The sequence below is a fragment of the Castor canadensis genome, chromosome 15 (genome assembly GCF_047511655.1).
Source record: "Castor canadensis chromosome 15, mCasCan1.hap1v2, whole genome shotgun sequence".
NCBI lineage: Eukaryota > Metazoa > Chordata > Mammalia > Rodentia > Castoridae > Castor > Castor canadensis.
The window spans coordinates 77,304,169-77,326,052 of record NC_133400.1 but is presented as its reverse complement, the minus strand read 5'-3'; the positions used below and the strand labels follow the sequence as shown (position 1 = coordinate 77,326,052).

General features: G+C 33.4%; 1 protein-coding gene across 1 annotated transcript in view; it reads left to right on the top strand.

Annotated features, from left to right (window-relative positions):
- The window catches only part of Malrd1 (MAM and LDL receptor class A domain containing 1), a 598,455-nt gene that overhangs the window by 374,264 nt on the left and 202,307 nt on the right, over window positions 1-21,884 (top strand). The window contains exon 29 of the mRNA XM_074056557.1: window positions 8,827-9,010. Coding sequence (XP_073912658.1) covers window positions 8,827-9,010 — 184 coding nt within the window. The remainder of the gene's footprint in view (window positions 1-8,826; window positions 9,011-21,884) is intronic.

Sequence of the window (21,884 nt, the reverse complement as noted above, 5' to 3'; positions counted from 1 at the left end):
TGTTTTACTTTGGAATTGTTCACATATATTGTTATTAATTGCTACTACAAGGTTTGCTGTGTTATTACTCCTAAGATACAACATGTGTGCTATTTTATCTTTCTAAAATTTTAACGGGTCTGAAAAACAAACTTGATCACAAAGATTTGAAACAAAGGGCTGAGAATCAGTATTGGTGTCATTATACAACTGGGGAAAATGAAGCTAAAACAAATTGAGTGACAGCCCAAAGTTACACCACTAGTAGATATGTACTGAGATTCAAATAGTCACTTTTTACCTAGAGCTGGGCTTCTCAACCTGTGTAGCCCAAATCTTTTCCATCCTACCCTAGATATTACCCTATTATATAATGATATTATTATCCTATTGTGTTCAGTAATCATCTGATTTCTAGTTTTTTCTTTTATTTTGGCAAACCCATGTAATTATCAGTTCCACTGTTGAATTTATGATGTCTAATTTCAATGAGGTCTTCAATTCAACCCTGCAAGTCTCAATTTTATCCAAAGACATTGTCTATTCTCAGGCCTCTCAGGTTTCACTCCCCAAACTTTCCACCTTCCTGAAGACTCCTGTCTTAACCAAACTCATTTATATAGTGTATACATTTACTTTTTCCATGATTTCATCCTATTAAATGTCTCTGGTTTGCTCTTTCTAAAAATAGATCTTATCAAAGTATTTCTTTGCTTAACAACTCTCTGTGGTTTCTCATTGGCTATGGGATTGAGCCTCAAACTCTCAGCATGGAATTTTAGACCCTTTACATAAGATGTCCTGGCCTGTATACCTACTCTTGATTCCTTAGTGTCTTTAACTCCCTTCTGATGTTCTTACTTTGTCAGGCTAATTGTGGTTTCCAAAATATTCAAACAGTTTCTTTCTCCAGGGTCTTAAATAGTGTGGTTTTCTTAAATAATGTGGTTTTCTTTGTATTTTCTTCTCATTTGATTTATGCTCTTGGTGATATGTGACTCAGTTTTCAAAACATATTTCTATTGCTGCACAGTTTATTACACCTTCCTAATTTCATATAGATCCTTCATTTCCTTATAAAACCACCAAAGGACTACCCACTTTTTCTATTGTATAATGAATATGTTTACACTCAACTGTTAGATGCTTTTTATTCCTGTTTATGAGTGTCTTGCATGATTTCTTTTATTTTCCCCCTGACACCCAGCTCTATTAATGCCACATTAAAAACCCCTGACATTAATTGACTTGAATGGAAATGCAACCTTTATGTGAATTATAAGTATGATGGTTTCATTTATTTGTCTTGTCTTAAATAAGGAGCATTTAAAGTATAATAAACATATTAAACATATATAAAGTATAATAAACATATTAAATATGCCTCTTTTAAGTTGACATAAAACAATACTAATTTCAAATTTTGTTTCTATTATTATAACATTGTGCCAATAAATAGAAGGGTATCTGACATTAACTTGATCAATATATGGTTTGTATAAGTGGAAAATGAATAGATTTACCATGTTAGAGTACTGTTTAAGTAATAATTATTCTGCTTAAATTCCATCCTGTATGAATCAATGTCTAGATTTTTCTCTTTTGTTATTTATGTAATTATTCTATTATTATATTTCCAATATTAGGCTTGTACTTTGGATTTGTACTCCTTTTTCCATATATATTTCTGTTTCATTAGTACAACCATATGTTGAAAGTGTAATTTTCAATATTTTTCTACTATTAAGGAAATATTAAACAGAATACCTATTTTGGTGAATCCAGTGATCTGTTTAAGCAACAATATTCTCTCTTATACACATCCAGTATATATTCTTATGGATAGTAACAGCTTTATACATTTTATTCTGTGTTACTGCTAGATATTAGATGGCATTGACGTTCAGACGATTTTGTAGAGATAATTTTATTGTAAATATTTGCTGAAATATTTTATTTATACTTTGCAAACAACACGTATAGTTGTTCTTGTGTGAGGAGACATTTGTAGAACAATCTCAACTTAAAGTTTGTTCTTCATCAACAGACACTTGTTTCACATGCATACATTTGTTTTATTTTCTTTCTCCTTATTCCCACTCCTTAAGGAAGACAAGTGAGCTGAGTTATGTCCAACAATTTTGTCATAAAATGCTGTTCTTCTGTTTGCATTGAATGGTTATCAACCTTCATGAACGACAATGTGCCCAGGGACAGATGCAATCATTCATAACTGATGTCTTGCTTTGACCTTGCTGCCTTTTCTTATTATTCTTCTTGTCAGATGCTTCATAAGGACTTTTCATTTTTATTTTTCTTATTGTTCGTCTATGTTAAACCAAATGAATTTTTTTTCACCTTCAGAAACCAAATGTAGTGTGAAAGGCAGTAGAAATCGGCCATCAACCACTAAGTAGGAAATCATTTTGACTGTCATAAGTGGGATTTTAATTGGGTTAGTGAGCCTTTTCTATACAGAGAGTACATTAAAGACCTTGTAAGAGTCATTCTGACTGTAACTTTGCCAGAAGAGCAGCTCCATGGTCTAATCTGTATTATACATAATTCTTAATTCTTTTTGTTTTACCTAAGATTTGGATCAACTATAGTTTGTCCTCAGAAACTTATCTATATGAATGTCACAACTCACTGATTAGGGAAAATACCCTTTAGTAAGTTTTTAAATGTTTATTTAACATTTATGCAATATAGATATGCAATTTAAACCCATTATAATTATTAAACCTTAAAAAACCCTAAAATTAGATAAAACTACATCAGAGAAAAATAATCTGAAATTCAGTGGTTGTTTTTTTGAACCAATTTGCAGCCAGTGGCAACAATTCCATGCAGCAGCACCTTAGTTAAGTAAATTGAAATTAAACATTCATATATTCATTAGACAAATGATTATTTAAGGTCTATACCAGACCGAGTTCTGTTTTAGGCAGGGGAGATCACAAGGTGAATAAGGTGGAGAAAGTCCATGTCCTCATGGACCATAGACTGTAGTTGGAAAGACAAATATGATTTTGGAAAGTGATCATTGAAAAGTGCAATAAAAATTAAAGCAAATTGGTGAATATTAGAATGGACCATCTCTGAAAATTCTGTAAAGATTTCTCAAAGGTCCTAGGCAGGCACTCTACCCACTTGAGCCATTCCACCAGCCCTTTATTGTATTGAATATTTTTGAGATAGGGTCTCACAAACTGTTTGCTTCTGCTGTCTTTTATCCCCGCCTCCTGAGCAGCTAGAGCCACTGCACCTGTCTGCAGTTATTTTTTATACATTTACTAAATGCAAGGCACTGTGGTGTCTACTATTTGTCAGATATTCTCTTGTATTGAATTCTGTTTGGGGAAAGAGAGAGAGAGACAGAGACAGAGAGAGAACAAGATTCCCTTGTTGAGGGGATCAATGAAGGCTGCCATGAAGAAATGATGATTCAGCTAAAAAATGAGTAAGAATTAAGTAGGTTAGAATGGGGAAAGAAAAAGAGCATTTCATAAAAATGTCCCATGATAGGAGGGAGTTTGGGTCATTGAAGGATTGAAGTAGAGTGGGTGTAGATGGAGCAGGAAGAATGAAGAGAAGCCTGGTCAAAAAGGAGATTGGGCAGAGGCCTCTGAGCTCATTTAACATGAGAGTGTAATGTCTGCTACTTAGGCAATAGCAGCCTGAAGATATCTTATTAGGGGCTTTGATTTCATAGGATTATTTGATAGACCAGTTTTGTTCAATAAGAGTGCCAGTCATACTGCTAACTGGATGTACATACTGCTGATTCAGACATGGTCTGCTCCACCTCCACAAGAGATGTATCTATGGCACAGCTACCTACCAGGTAATAAACCAACACATTTGTGTTTCTAGTTTAAGAATCTCTCAATGACACATTGTGTGGGTGGTAGGATAGGTATGGATCAGAGACCCCATATGTTCAAACTCTGTTATGTCACAATTCACATTACTCCATGGTGGAAGAGGACTTCTTTAACTCCATTAATATATTTGAAGACATAAAGACAGAAATCAGATTTTGTATTATTGACATCCAATCATGAACATGAAAGAATATCATCATAGGAACTTAAAGAAAAAAATAACATGTAAGTGGAGAATGGGACTGCTCAAATGAAATCATGAATGAGAATTTTGTGACTGTTTTGTAGATAGACCTAATTTCTATACCATGTTAAGAAAGCAGCTCTTAATCCCAAAGGAAAACCTTTTAAGGGTTTTTCCCAGCTGTAATATGATCAACACACACACACTCAGGATATATATCAGGATATTTATATCACATTATATTTGTGTAAATGAAAGAGAAGCTAAACTTTCTATCTGACACAATATAAATGATTTTGTGATTCTGTATTTGGAAATCTTTGAAAACAAAGATTAGTGTGATAAAAATGAAAGTGATTATAAGAAATGAGTTGTATAACTTTAGCTTCATTGATTTTTATACTTTGCATTAAACTTCCTGCTTCACTTAAGAGTCCCATTTTGGTTGCCTGAATCTTTAAAGAAAATTGTCAAGTAATAAATGTTCTGGATTTAAAAGAACACCATTCTAGGAGAATGTGAGGATTTTCTCTCTGTTTAAAATGATTACATAATTGTTAAATATTTCACAAAATGTCCTACAGCAATACTTATCTATTCAATGAATATATTCATTTAACCATCATAATTACTTTTTTCATGGCAGAAAATGTCCAGAGTCACATACCACAGTTTTTTCTTCAAGTATAAGAGTTATTTGTAAGATATTTCTGTGGAAAAATTTAAAATAGACTACAGTTGTTTCCATTTACTTTTGAAAATTCAAAATACATTAACTTATGAACATTCACATAATCTTTAAACATTTCAGTATGTTTATAGTTATACTATAGGTTCTCAATTTTTAGGTAGCTGCTATTTTAAATGATTTAAAGAATTACATAGAGTTTTATCTATTAAATAGTAATCTAATTCTAGTTATTCTTTTCTGTTTCTGAAAACCTCTTTTACGATAATTGTGGAGAATTTTAATTCCAGGAAAACCACTTTGTAGCTTGAAATATTCTATGTTGTAGCCTTAGTCCTGAGATAGAAATAAGACAAGGTTGCTATGATAGGGATTAGGCCCCTGTGTGCATGAAATGACTTTTCTTCTCTAAAAATTATTTTATTAACGTATATCAGTTGTGTCAAAGTGAGGTGTTACACTGTGATCTTTCTTTACACACATATAATGAAATGATTTTTTTATTATTGTTTAGGTTGGAAATGATTCCAATTTGGCATTGAGTGGTTTTAGGGATCATTCATAGGCTTCATCTTTGTGAGCATTATCCTTCTTTAAGCATTTTTAAAGTTTTTTTCAATTAATTAAAAATGTTAAAGCAATAGGAATTCATGGATATGCCATATAAAAAGAAATTTTATTCAATTGGAATATTTATTTATTTATTATTTCCTTTATTCCTATGTGCATACGATTGGGTCATTACTCCCCCCTTCCCCGCCACCCCGCCCTCTTCCTTTCCCCCTCCCTCCTCACGCCCCCACCCCCTCTCTTCCAAGCAGGAACTGTTTTGTCCTTATCTCTAATTTTGTTGAAGAGAGAGTATAAACAGTAATAAGGAGAACCAGGGGTTTTTGCTAGTTGAGGTAAGGATAGCTATATAGGGAGAGTCCTAGTTTTGGTTCCACGTACATATGTGTTACTTTCTAAATTGATTCTTCTCAAACTAACCTTTTCTCTAGTTTAATTGGAATATTTAGAAGCTATGCTCTCTCTATTATATTAAAAATGAATGAAGGTCAAATATTTCTTATAGCCATTACTTTTTCTGACCTACTCAGATTTGGTTTGATAAATTCTAGCTACTCATGGGAATCAACAAAGTATGTGTCAACATAATATTGATATTGTATAGGAAAAGAAACTTTAAAAATTTGTTTAACAATTTATTTTAAGAGACTTTTATATTTATGTCACTACTATAAAAATAATATTGGGAGTTCCTGTGCACTACAGACTCATTTTCTCCTATAATTAACATCTTAAGCTAGAATGGTACATTTGTCATAATTAATGAACCAGTTAATGTACATTGTTGTAACTGAAGTCTAAACTTTATCCATATATCTTCAGTTTTCTCCCAGTGTCATTTCTATATTATAGTTCTCATGCTTTCCTAGTCGTCTCTTGTTTGGGATAGTTTCTTAGAATTTCCTTATTTTTGGTGATCTTGACAGTTTTGAGAAGTACAGTCAGGTATTTTTTAGAATGTCCGTTCACTGATATTTAATTTGATGCTTTTTTCTCTAGATTGGGACAATAATTTTGGGTGAGGAAGACCACAGAAGTGTAATTATTATCACATTGCCTCAGGATACATCTGGGCTAATCACTTTTCAAATGTTTACATATGGTTATTGTTTTATGGTCTTGAATTTAAAATTCACATGAATACAAGAGATATGTTCTTTCTCAATAGTACATTCATAGCTTAGAAATTAATGATTTTTTTATCTTTCCCAATTTGGAAAGAATTAAAATCAGGATATAAAGCAAAGCAGTAAATCAACAATGCAGTGCAACAAAAATTTTGGGAATTGATTAGATAACTACTGTTTTAAAAATTCTCTTAAAAATGTGTACGTGTATGTGTCTGTGTGAGAGAGAGCGAGCAAGAGAAACAGAGAGAGAGAGAGAGCGCCCTTTATAGTACTTTATTTCATGAATTCTCTATTAGGTTATTATTTCTATGCCTTTTCATCTTTCTATCCCTAGTATATAAAATTACAACTGCCAATATATAATCAGTGAATGTGTGTTAAGTAAATGAATGTGTGGATAGACAAGAAGAGAAATAAGTGACCTCCATTTCACATTAGAACAAAATCTTTGGACATTTTAGGGATAAGAATGGGCATTCCATCCAAAGTGGAACAATAACAAATGTATTAGAATAGCATTTTACAATACCCTATCATGGAAGCTTTTCAAAATAATTCACTCTCATTTCCTTATCTTACCACATACAGTCGCGGTAAATATTTTATACAGGTCTCTTTTTTTAAAAAAAGTAGAAACCCAGTTGTAAGATTTAAGAAGTGATTCATAGTTCATTTGTTAAATGATCTTCTCTGATGTTATTGGTTATTTGTTGAAAATCCTTTGAGTGCTGGAGATTGATGCATAGGAAAAGTAGTAAAGGTAATAAATTTAGACAGGCTTTCATCAATATATATGCCTCTATTATTGCTTAGTGCCAGACAGACCCCCTCTACTTTAATCTTTAATTATCCCTTTGATTCCAAATCACTAAAACATCACGGAAAGTCAAATACTATCTTTGAAAAAGACTTCTCTTTAGTCATCAGAAGGATATGAAATTCCACTAATTAGGTGTGAATTTCTCATCCTTTCCAAAGCAGAAGTTGCAGAGTGTGAAGAGTCAATGCACAGTCTCTGAGAGTAAAGATTTGTTGTTGTTTTGAAAAGGATGTTGATAAATCTATCTATAAACTGCTCATGGTTTTGCAAGTGAGTTTTAGATTAACTGTACATAGTTCTACTTTCCATTTGGAGCCACACAAGGAGCCAGGTATGTATTTCTCTCTCAGTAGATTAAGGCATTTACTAACATTAATTCCCAATGTGTGAAACTATGAATGTGCAATTCCTTTGGGTCCCCTCTTCAGACATTTCTTTTCACCCTGTATTCTTTGAAATTCATATAAATTATGTATTTTGTAGTTGTTGGAACATCTTGCTTGATTTTTTTTTGCATGCCATTCTACTAAATGCTCTGCTCTGTTCCACTTTTTTGATTGCATGCTTCAATGGCAATGTTCTTAATGCAAATTCATCCTAAAAACACAATGACCCAGCCACAAAGATTATTTGAGAGCTAACCCTAAACTCAAAACCCTAAAACTCTAATTTTTGTTACTTATTCATCATCATGATTTGTTAAATCTTCTAATTCTTAGAAAGTGCTAAATCTAGAAGATCAAGGAACAATATATATAACCCAAGCCTTATTTTGTGCTCAAAAGGCTTATCTTTTAGTTTAATGTAACTGTTATTTTTTATTTGGTCATTAGGGTTACAGTATAAGTCATAACACATCATTAGCTATTCAGAAGAGATATTTACATAAATATTAAGAAAATTTTCCTTTCCAATTGAATAATTTTATATAGAAACAGTTATAACTCGTGCTCAGTTAGTAATCATAATATCTGGAGATCAAAATAATGTAATCATGTAATAGAAATTTTTAAATCTGATCTCAGAAATTATCACTTTTCCTCTATGCTTAATATCTACTACAAATTATTTATCATACACATGAGGGGATAAGTGATTTTCCCATATGTTTCTCCTTTCTATCTCTCTTTTCTCTTATGTGAGAGATTTAATTTTGGAAGGAAAGTACAACCTCATAAGCAATATGATTGGATTGTTGCAGAGAGACATCCAGAATAAGAACCCCAGAACTTCTATAAATTGTTCGTGTATTACCTCAAATCAAGAATTTGTTGTGTGTGCAAGAACAAATGGTTTTAACTGAATAGAATGCTATAATAGTATCTTTGAAAATATCATAGCATGTTCACTTCTAACTCTGCCAATATTGCTTTTGGGAAACCTGTTAGTGGATAAATATGCCTCTGTTTAACACAGATATTACCAGAGTTTGATGTTTCCTTTTTCTTTCTTTTCCATTTTTGCAATGTTCATTGATCAAAAACTTCTATGCTAAATAAATGACTGTTTTTTTGTCTTATTATTAAGTTGTTTAATTATTTACCTAATGTAAACTTTTAAAACTTCAGACAGAAAAAGGACTATCGGAAGTATGGCAAGAAAGTAACCAGACCCCTGATGATCACTGGCAAAAAGCTGTCATCCTGCTAGGAAATTTAAGGAACTTTGAAGTTATATTTCAAGGTGTCAGAACCAGGGATTTGGGAGGAGGAGCTGCAATTGATGACATTGAATTTCACAACTGCACAACTGGTAAGCTTCCAGAAGGCATTTCCATTTGGAATCACTTTTATCATGAGGCCATGTTTATCTTTGTTGCACATTTATAAAATATTTTACTGTTAGGTATTTTGTATATTGAAATACAACTATATGTTAAGAGACAATACATTTGGACTGTGGTAGTGATGTACAGTAAACAGAGTGGCTTAGAAACAACAGAAATTTATTTCTCATGGTTTTGAAGGTGTGAAATCCAAGACCAAGGCACTGGTAGATTCAATGTCTGGTGAGGGCTTATTTTCTGGCTAATAGTGACTTCTGGCTCTGCCTTCACATGGAAGAAGGGTAATGAACTTCCTTGGGCCTATTGTATAAGGGCAATAATTCTACTAATGTCAACTCTGCTCCCATGACTAATCACCTCCTGAAATCCTCCACTTACCAATGACATCACCCCAGAGGTCAGAATTTCAACATTTGAATTTGAGGGGGGATAAATATTCAGACAAAAAGTGAAGTATAGCTACACTTAGTTTTTCTTTGCAAAACTATCCAGAAAATGTCAAAAATAATTATAAATACATTGGTATAATTTCACAGTTTGCAAAACTCTTTCAGAGGAATGATTCTAGTTGATATTCAAAATAGACCTGCATGATATATACTGCCAATGAAGGATATGCCTTCTGTGGTTTTTCTACACTGATGCCCTTGGCAGCAAGCCTCTGGGGCTAAAGAGCTAAAACTGAATGCTATTTAACTTTATTGTTGCTCTTGTATTAAAGCATCATTTCAGTGAGGCGGTTTGAAAATGTGACTTTGGTTTTTGGTGATGTTATAGCATCTGTTGTTTTTATGAGTAGATCTGCTTTAAAGTATTCTGCTTTGTTAGAAATAAATCCCCTAAAGTTTTATGTTCCCCATTTTCAGAAAAGGTGGATCCTCTCAGTTACCTTATATGTGTTACAAAAACTCAGAATTAATGTGTCGCTTATGATCTAGGGAGTACCCGGCTCAGGTACCTGTGCCCATGCCCCCGTCAGGATTTGGGTTTGGAGGTATTTGGAGAATGGTGCTTTAATAAAAGAAAATGTAGTTCTGCACATGTAACCAAGAAAAATGGATCTTAGATTAAGAATGTGCTTCTTAAACTATTCCCTAGTAAATTTCCTATAATGTGTTGATTTTCCATTGTAGTTCCTAACTCAATCTAGAAATGAACTTGGCTACTTGAAAAGGAAAACACCTTCAAAAGTTTTTCTAAAAGAGAACAGGTCTTCTCTTTTTTTCTAAGATGTTAGAAGGAAAGAAACTTATTAAATAAGAAATTTTTTCCTGTCAAGGGAAGAAAAATAATTCCTAGATGGGTTGATTCAGGACAGAAAAAGAAATGAGTGTTATTACTCCAGCTTTACTCAGTTTCATCTAGAAATGTACACTGTTTCTTTGCCTCCTTGTCTTAAAGTCCTTTGAGAACTTACATAGTTATAATTGATTTGGTTCAACTCAATCCAATACTCAGCTGCTGGATGATATTTTAATATCTTATATTTAAAGAAAAAATAAGTCCATAGTTCTTTGTACATTTTCAAATACAGACTGTTTTGTTGTCAATTGTGGTTGAATATGGTCAACTGAACAGGGAGTACATTTTAGAAAAAAGCAGCATTTGGTTTTTAAGAGCTCTGCCTGCTAAGAATAATGAGTTTTTAAATAATTTCTTAGTTACAGAAAGCATTATAAAAGCATTATGAAAAAGTTTGGAAGACTGGTAATGGAACCAAACAATAATTTTGTATCTCACCTTTGTATTAAGTTATAGTGTAATAAAACATTAGTGTTATATAACATGGGTACTGAGAAAGATCTTATGGTATGTTATCTTAAGCTATTTTCTATCATTGCCAGTCCAAAAAAGAGAAAGGTATTTGACAAAATGCTCCAAATTGAGAGGACATTAGTACAATGATTAAAACAAAGAGTCTTGAGTCAAACTACCTAGGTGTAGATTCTGGCTGTGTCACTAATGTGAGGAAGTTTCATTTCACTTTGCCTCAGTTTCCACATCAGTAAAATTGACTTGATGGCATTTCCATAATATGTTTCTATGATATAAAATGTCTTAATATATGTGAAGGTCTTGGAATGGTATGGGTGCCTAGTAAAATTACTGTATCAAATTTTATTATTGTAACTATTATCATTATTACTAATATACCATATTCTCAAAGGCTGAGAATATGGTATATTAGTATTTCAAGTTGGTATTGGGAAACAAACTTGAAATCATAAGTAAACATGTTGTTACAAAATTTAGTATATGATTACTGTCATTCCCCAGTTATGATGAAGAACTTAAAAATTACCTGATGTTTCTTTCTGTCACCAATCACGTCTATTGATTTATTTCATTCCACCAAACACAGATCCCCCACAAATTATATAATACCACATAGGGAGTTGAATACAGACAGAGAGAAGGTCAGTAGTTACCTAGGGTGAGAGCATGGGGTATGGGGAGTATCATAATGGACATGGGCTTTCTTTAGAGGGCAGTGAACATATTCTACAATTATTTATGGTGACTGCTATATAACTTCTCAAATATATTAAAAACTTTCAATGCTAAACTTCAAATGGTTGACCTTAGTGGCATGCAATTATAAATTATAGATCAATAAAGCTAAAAAAAGCAAAAAGTAAAGAGAAAGAATTCTGAAATGATAGTGGCAGAGAATAGGTTTAGGGTTTTCCCAAGTCCTAACATCAAAACATCATTCCAAGATGTGAAGACATCTTGGAAAACCTACACAACAAACTTAAGAGAATACGTCCACATAAAGCCTCCAAAACAAACCAGTAGAGACAAAGCATGAAAAGCAGCAAGACCTGTTGGTTATTTATGTCTATAAGGGAAAAGACAATAAAATCAGGAAAGAGCAACAGGTAGTTTCTGAAATATGTAGCAGATGGTTCTTATGAGATCCACAACTAACAATTGGATGTGTGTTGCTCACTTTGAGTATGAATGGATCCAAGGAATCTGTGTAAGGTCTGTACTGCTGGAAGGATTCAGACCCTGCTAACTCTCAAAATTGATCCACTAGAATTTCCTTTTAGGACAGAGTCCACATTCCAAAATTCAGCAAAACAAAGAAACTAAATGAATAAAAATATTACTGGGACTAGAATCAAATCAAATAGACTATGGAAAATTGAGAGAAAGAAAAGATCCACATCAAAAGGGGCTAGAGCCTGGAAAGCTCAAAAAACAAGTCACCATACTTTACTACACTTATATAAATTTTATAGTCTTATATACTCTTTGCTGAGTTTGACCCTAATCATATAACTTTGACCATGTCATTTTAAAACTTTAGTTTCTTCATTTATACAATAAGACACAATAGTCAATCTCTGTGATATCCCTACAAACTATCTGATTAACTCTGGAGTCTATGCATGCATTATTAAAATTTGATAATCATTGAGAACAAACTTTAAAATTGTCATATATATATTTGCTAGTTATGTACCTTACCTTCAAATAAAAAAACTGACTTTCATATATTTTTTAACTTTCCATTCAAAAGCTTATAATTCTGTTTATTAGATAATGTTTAGTAAATGGCCATCATCAAGCTAAATTCTATTTTATTTCTTTGCATTGTAAATACATGTGGGTACCATGCTCAATTTAAAGTCAAACAAATTATTTTATTAAAAAAATAAGAACAAATTAAATAATGGGCATGTTCTGTGGCCAAGTACACACTAAGTATCTCTCCTTTATGGATAGGTTAATAAGACAGCAAGTGACTTATTCATAGAAAAGTAAGGGACAGAATGTAAATTTGATATCTCTCCTTTTTAAATTCCAGTTGGTTTAAAATGGTGTATACACAAATCTTTTAAATACAACAACCATTCTATAAAACAGAGAAGTAAGAATATAATTCATACAGAATGGAAAGGAATATTTCATCTTTGTAACTATGAAAGTTCTTCATTTAAATGGACACTTATCAATTAAAATATTATTTATTTAAGTACAATTAACTACCAAGTGCAATCATTCACCTGATGCTTATTGACCTTCTAAGTAATATTTATGTCAGTGCTTAGGAGCCCAGATCTGCATCAAGACCCCTAGGTGTTAATCAGGGATTACCCACTTGCTATCAGCCCTGTGGTTGAAGGCAAGTTGTATATATTGCTCCTGTATAAAATAGTAAAACTGCTCCTAACTTTTACAGTTAGGAGATTAAATTATTAACTTTACACAGTGTTCTGAAATGCATATGGCATAGTAAGCATCTCAAAATTTGTTGGCTAAAAAGTATAGATGAACAGCAGTGAAAGGCTTGTTGTTGTTTTAGGAGTGAAACTTTTCTTATCAACATTGAGGATCTGATTTTGTTTCATTCCTTCATTCCTTCATTTTCACAATGTTCAGTACACATCTATTGGTTGTCTAGGCTTGCTGTAAGTTCTGCAAAGCTCTGCTCACATTCCCACAGAGCAGGGGCTCAGTGTGTGTTCCACAGTGCTTGGGCATACACATTTTTTCATTTCTCATTTTAGTGCCCTTTTCCTGATTCCTGGCATCTCTTCTCCCCCAGTGAGTTACCTCTGGGTCTCCTATTTCAAAAACATTCCTAGGAACCCATCCTAAGACAGTGGACCTCAGCATAAAATTCAATAATTCTTTAAAATACTGCCTTTTCTATGGTTAATCTTACAATCCAATTGAATGATGATCAGTTTCCAGTTTGGGGAAAAGAAAGAAATAACTTAAGGAATAAGAAATATTTCCAGAAGTCAATAAAATCCATTAAGAAGATAGTAACTACTCTGCCTCTTTCTAAGTTCATCCCAAGCAAAACACATTATGTCCCCTGTATAATCTTAAATATGAAAAGAATGAAATAACTTGAGAACAAAATAAGAGAATCCAGCATCATTATAATTTTAGATGTCTAATACATTGTCTTCACACCCAGCCTGAGGAGACATTCTCTTTTATTATAGCCAATTTCACATCGTTCCTTTTTTCCTCTTAAAAACTGTAGAGATGACTCCTTAGTGTCCTTTAGACAGTAATTGGTCTGAAGTGAAAAATAGTGGCATGATGATAATAATTTCAGTACAGCATCACTCTGGATTCAAATTGAACTTGGGAGATCACAAAACAGTGATTGCTCTATGAAAAGTGCACGAATAAATAAATCTATAAACAGAATCCTATGGAGTTTGACCTTAGAACTTACCTTTTTCACTTAGTTTAGATGACAAGCTCTGTTTCTGGTTAACATATGAGTGTTCCAACTGTTGTATTTAGATTTCTTACATTCTTTATTAGCATATAATAGTTGTACAGGAGGGGATACATTGTGACATTTACATATGTGCTTACAATGTATCTTAATTAGATTCACCCCCTCCATTCTTCTCCCTCATCCTCCCTCCTGCTTTGTAGAATAACTTCAACATTATTCTGTTTTCATTATTCTATTTTCTTACATGAATACAAAGTACAACCACCATATTGGCCCTCTTACATTGTTTATGTTCTTTGGATTTTTTTCTTATAGTTTTTTAAATTAAATGTTGTAAGAAAAGGGAAAAATGATATTGTGTAGAAACAATAATATACATCTCACAATTAAAAGTGACTTTTATTTTTAATAATGAATGGCTAGGTAATATGTAGTGCTTTATAACATAAAGATGAATAAATGATTAGTGAGCGTATGTATGAGTGGATCAATGAATGAATGAATGCATGAATGGATACAATATATTTTCCTGTATTACACAGAGGTAAATTATATACACAGTTATAGCTATTATAGAACCATTCTGTATCTGTAAAGTTATATTTGACACTGGGTTGTTCAGCATTGTAACTTTGGCTGCAAATACACTGTTGTCAAAGATATCACATCCTTAGGATTGTGTTTGCTTGATTAATAAATTAGAAGAAATAGACACCAAACTATTAATCCTTTGTAGGTTTGCTTGACCTAAAGATATAGGAAGAAAGTATACTTACTTTCAGATTCTAATAATCTACCTGTGCTTCCATGGGCTGGAGCACAGCTCAAGTGGTAGAATTCTTGTGTAGGCTTTCAGCATCCATAGTCCCAGTTTGTGAAGAAAGTAGGGTGAATAAAATTGACACAAGGTGAAATTCTGAACCAAGAAGTAGAAATAGTCCATATTGTAACAGCCCTCTACTTCTATTCATTGACACATATAGTAGCCCTTCTGTGCCTTTACAGACAGTATTGATTTGAGGCAGGAATCAGGAGGAGACCTCACTGCTATGGTCAGTCAACTTCATTGTTCTTGTCCCAGTCTTACAGTTAAATTATATGCATTTCATACATTGTAAAAAACTTTTGTAAATGCCGTAATGTACCCCCAGCCAGTACAATAATAAAAAAAGAAAAAAATATTTACTTCTTGCAAAATCACAGAATACTTCTTATTCCTGGCCCAGAACCATTTTGTAAACACAATGACTATATGATTGAGTTTGCTATGTCTTCATTCAGCTATTTTAAATTAAAAAGTCAAAGCTATGGATATATTATTATTATTATTGCTTTAATACTGTATTCAAGTAAACCATTTGCTCCATACCTAGAAAATATCAGAAATTGCTTTATCTTTCAATACAATTGAAGAAATTAGCATTTTAAGGTTAAAAGGTCTACATTTGAAGATGTAATTTTAATTATATCACAATCGTAAATGAAATATTATAATTAATGTGATTATATTTGATTATGATTCAAGTATAATGATATGACTGGGTTTGTTCATAACATTAAGAAAAAATAATTACTTGAGCAGATATTTTAAGAAAGTTTAAATAACCCTTGAAATATCTCTAGGTTCTGTAAAGGCAGCTGTAAGTCTGAATGCTAACATTATCCTCAGCTCATATAATTTCTAATTAGAATTTGTTTCACTTATAATAAAGTTTTTCACACATTATGTGGATCAGTAAGTGCACTGCATAAAGCATTTGTGACAATATAGTGTTTCAATATTTTACTCATTATTTTGTCTTCAAAATAGGTATTAATGTTTATCAGTAAGCTTTCCATATTATACTCATGGATATGTATTTTTATTTTCCATTACAAAATTGCAAGTTATATTCTTCGGTCCTGAAATATTACTATGAATATATACATGAATATATATGAATATATATATACATATACTAATGTAAGAAAGATAAGCTTCAGGTGTAGCTAAAATAAGTATATGTGGACCTCAAGAAAATTATATCTAGTTAGACCACACATAAAGAAATAGGTTACAAAAAGCCAGGATTAGAAACCAATTTTCTTGTCTATTGTATTTGATGCAGCTCATACACATCAACAGAGTGTTTACTATAGCATGAGTTTCTGAAAAACTACATATTTTGAATTATACAAAAATAAGAAGCTTATGGGTAATTGGGCTTATACATGTTACTATAATCATAAGTAACATAGTCACACAGCACTAATAGAAACACTAACAATCATTAAAAATACTAGCATAGTTTAAAGTGCTGAAATTTTGTAACAAATAGAGGAACTTGGTTAAAAATATGAGTACCTTAAAAATGAAGTGAAGGAGAGGTAAGCTATCTCTATGAAGAGTGGCATAGAAATGTTTAAGGCTGTGAAATTGTAGAGGCTAGGGAAAAGTTTCCTCCAAAGACTGGGAACAACCATTCAATCAATAAATACTTCCTCGAGAAAGCATATGGAGAAACACGGCAAAGAACCATGTGTCATATACAAGCCAATGGTCCTGGCTTGCTCTGTGACCTGCTGGGCTCAGCAGTGTGAGTGTACTGTTACTTGCTTTCATCTACTGATCCTTGGTGCCAAATTGGGAAAAAGAAGTTGTGTATGAATCAACACAACTTCTTTGTTATACTAACCCAACCTCTCCATTAATCAGTTGTTGCATATAAATGTCTATGTTTTATAGAAGCATGCATTGGATAAATATCAATCAAGACAATGAAAAGAAACTAATATATACTGAATAATGGATGGGTGCCAAACTCAGGCTGAACCAGTGCATACAGGATCACATTTAAGGAGGCAATACGATGTCTAATATGGAATGGGTTCTTGAAGGAATTGAGTCAAATGAGTCACACAAATTGCTTGAAAAATTGCCTCAGAGAATTTGGGAAATGCAGTTTTTGATTATTGATTAAAAGTTCAGAAAGAAGCTCAGAAAAAGAAAGTAAGTGTGGTTTGAAGTTCTTTCCACTAGCTTAATTTTTGGTCTTTAAGTGTTTAGACAGTCTCATGGCAATTTCTGGGAAATCTCTGTCTTGGGGTCTACTCTAATTGCCAGTAACATCAGACATATAGAGAGTTTATTTAAGGATACAAGGAATCACATGTAACCTAAGATTAGGAAGGCAGACCAGCTTTAGGAAGATATTAGAACCAGAGATTAAGAAGTGAGAGGGAATTTAAAAGGTGGTTTTTCTGTGTACCTCGGCTCTATGAAGTTGCTTCCTTCTGCCCATCTGTCCCATCTTACTCTGTGGAGCCATCTCTGTTTCTGCTTCACCATACATAAACAGAAAACACGACCAAACAGAGTTCAAGTGCCCAGACACATTGCAGCAGACATTCTTTTGTTATAATTTAAATCCTCAGATTGTTCTGTCTTAGGTCAGAGGCACCCTCAGACAAGCTAAATGTAGTCAGAGAGCAGATATGTGTGTATGCACATGCCTGTGGAACCCTACACTAGTGACCACGTTGATGATGAGGAGCTGGGTATACAAGTTATTTTACCTATAACTTTCATTTTCTTCATTATGCTGCTTCCTAGAAATAGTAAGCAACTCGCTCTTGAGTGTACTTTTCAAGTAAAAACCCACCAATCCAGAGACTTCCTTCCCTAATCCCCTCCTTTATGGAGGTCTCAAACTTCAGGGCACTATCTACCTGCCCTAACACCCAGGGCCAGTACTAGGAATGGCCACTATGCCACAAAGCTAACTGAAATTATTCAAACTAGCCAAACACAAACATTCTTCTCACAGAAACCACAATAAATGCTGTTGCCCACAATTCTCCTCTCTCCTCCTATTCTTGACCTACCCTGAAGCTTCCGTGTATAGCTGTCCAAATAGCATAGCATCCCCCTCCTTCTGGGATCTGAGAGTGCAGCAAACAACCTGTTCAACAGCATTAATCTCCCCATTTGCTGGCCACACCATACATAAGTAATAATAAAATCTATGTTAAAACCGTAGTCCAGAACTGGGCATGGTGGTGCAGCCTATAATGCCAGCTACAAAGGAAACATAGTAGAAGAATTAGTGTAAAAGGTTGGCCTCAGGCAAAAAATGTGAAAATCTATCTTAAAAAAAAAAAACGGAAACAAAAAAAGGTCAGGTGTTATGGCTAGGTGCTACCTAGCAAGCATGAGACAGAGTTCAAACCCCTGTCCTGCCAAAACCAAAACTCATTGAAAATATATTCTTTGAACATTCCATCATGCATCAGCAAATGCTATATGGTGCCTGCTATAAACAAGTGTTGAAGGATATTACCCACACAGGTGGCATAGTCTAATAGATGCTCTTAGGTAAAAAGTAATGAACCAAACTAGAGTAGTTCAGTGGAAATAGAGAAGAGGAGGTCAGTGTATGAAATATTGTGGGGGAGATGATAATTCAGGATGGCTGCTTTTGCTCTAGTCATTATGGTTCCTTTCCAGCTCATAGGAGCAATTAAGGTAGGGGAAGAAGCAAAGAGTACATACCAGCTGTCATTTAAGTGTTTCCTTAAAGGGAGAAATAACAACAAATACCAAGGAGATTCAAGAAATCATCAGGGACTACTTTGGGAACCTATATTCAAATAAATTGAAAAATCTAGAAGAAATGGACCAATTTCTAGACTGAACCAAGAGGATATTAAGCACCTAAACAGATCTGCAACATGTAATGAAATTAAAGTAGCAATAAAGAATCTCCCCAAAAAGAAAAGTCCAGGACCTGATGAATTCTTCACTGAATTCTACCAGACCTTTAAAGAAGAACTAAGAACAACACTCCTTAAGCTTTTCCACGAAATAGAAAGAAAAGGAACACTGCCTAACTCATTCTATGAAGCCAGTACTACATTTGTCCGAAAACTGGACAAGGACACATCCAAAAAAGAGAACTATAGGCCAACATCCTTAATGAACATTGATGCAAAATTCCTCAATAAAAAATGGCAAACTTAATCCAAAAACATATCAGAAAGATTATTCACCATGACCAAGTCAGCTTCATCCCAGGGACGGTTCAACATATGCAAAATGCTCACTGTCCCCGGCCATAAAGGAAGTGCAATTCAAAACCACACTAAGATTCTACCTCACTCCCATTGAAATACCTATCATCAGGAACATGAATAATAACAACTTTTGGCGAGGATACGAGGGACAAAGTAACCCTTATACACTGTTGGTGGGAATGTAAGCTAGTACAACCACTATGGAAAATAATAAAGAGGCTTCTTAAAAAACTAAAAATAGATCTGCAATATGATCCAGCAATACCACTCCTAGGGATATATGCAAAAGAATGTGAGTCAGCTTACAACAAAGGCACCCACACACCCATGTTTATTGCAGCACTATTCACAAGAGCTAAGCTATGGAAACAGCTAAGATTCCCCACTACTGATGAATTGATTAAGAAAATGTGGTATTTATACACAACAGAATTTTATTCAGCCACACAAAAAATGAAATTTTGTCATGCACAGGTGCATGGATGGAACTGAAGAACATCATCTTAATTGAAGCTAGTCGGGTTCAAAGGCCAAAAACTGCATGTTCTCCCTCATATACGGATCGTAGACCTAAAACAAATGTGGCAATATTATGGGATGTGGGTCACCATAAGGAGAGACTGTGAAAAGGAGGGATAGGGCAAGGATAGGAAACCAAAAACACATTAATGAAATTGATGTGCTCACTGTACAGGAATGAATATAGAAATTTAAAACTGGAGGGGGCCATCATGGGAAGGGGATTAGGGAGGAGTGAAGGGAACTGGAAGAGGTGAATCAATTGGGCTATAATGCACATATACATGGGAACCACAGAAGGAAACTCCCTGTGAAGCTATCTTTACCTAAAAGTAGCAAAATGTCACATTTATCATTTTATCTTTCAGTTTTTTCTTCTACAAAATCAGAGAACAAGATGGCAGAACAGGTTCTGCTGGGAGGATGGGAGGGTTGACACTGGTTGGAGGGGAGAGATGGCAGGGAAAGGGGTAGGAAGATGAATATGGTACAAACAATGTATACACATGTATGTAAATGAAAAAATGATACCTGTTGAAACTTCCAGGAATCAGGAGATGGAGTATGGGGGAAAGCAGTGGAGGAGGGGAATTCAAGTATGATGTATTTGATACAATGTAAGAACCTTTGTAAATGCTACATTGGACTCATATGCAGTGTAAAAATAAAAATAAATACATAAATAAAAGTGTTTTCTTGGAGCTGTAACACATCAATTACAATTGTATCTAATGAGTCAAATTTAGTTGTAAGATCAAACCATAAGAAATTCTAGAACATATTCATTCAAAAATAATTTTTTTTTACTAAAGAAGATATTTGTACAGAGAACTAAATAGTTTACCAAAAGGTCCTGTAAGATAATTTGTAAGTATAGGAATATGAAAAATTGTAAGACTTCAATATGTACATTGGTCCCTTGTTATTCATTGGGGTATGGTCCTGGCTAGGTCCTTCCATGGATACCAAAATTCATAGATGCTCAAGTGCCTTATATAAAAATGGCATATAGTGTGCATATAACCTATGTATATCCTCCCATACACTTTAAATCATTTGTAGATTACTTACAATATCTAATGCAATATGAATGCGAATGTAAATAGTTGTTATACTATATTATTTAGGGGGAAATGATGAGAAAATATATTCAGCTTATGTTCAGTGTAGATGCTATCATTTTCCAAGTATTTTCCCAGCTGAGGTTGATTGAATCTGCAGATGTGGACCATGCATTCCTGAAGGACTACCTGTATTTCCAATTGAAAGTGCATCTAAGAAAGCAAATATCCACTTAGTCCAGTGTTCTTTGCACTGTTTCTCCACTTGTTTGTTGAGGTTACTTATTGCTTGGTTTTCCAATCTGAGTATTTCTTTGCTTTAGAATTTAGAAAACTCAGTCCTTTAAAACTCCACCACTCCCATCAAGATCCCTTTCTCTCTTCATTAGGGTAAAATAATGATTAGTTTCTTTAAATTCTCAGCAATAATGGTTTTTGTTAATTTTTAACAAGGAGATTTTTCCTAATCTAGCAGATGATATAGTATATTTGTTTTTGTTTGCATCATTGGATAAAACTGATGTTATTTTTTTTAAAACTCATATGCTTATAAAAATCACTTTTTCTTCTCTTAAATATTGCCCATTCATTGTTTTAGAAGTATTTCTATGGTGCTATTTGGTTTCTTGTTTTGATTTGGAGGTGCTATTTCTTAAAGAACATTATAAACTTTCTTTAATGAAGCATATTATAAATATGTTTTTGTTGCTTTTCTTTGTCTTTTCATATTATTTTATTTTTTGGTGGTACTGGGGATTGAACAGTAGGCCTCTGGATTGCTAGACCAGTACTCTACCACTTGAACCTGGCCCCCAGCCCTTTTTTGTTCCTATTTTGTTTCTGAGATAGAGTCTGACTAACTTTGCCTTGGCTAGCCTCAAACTTGAGATCATCCTGCTTCTTCTTCCCAAGTAACTAACATTAAAATTGTGTGCCACCATAAACTCATGCTCTGATTATTTCTAATACTTTTGATGAAAACATTTTTATCTA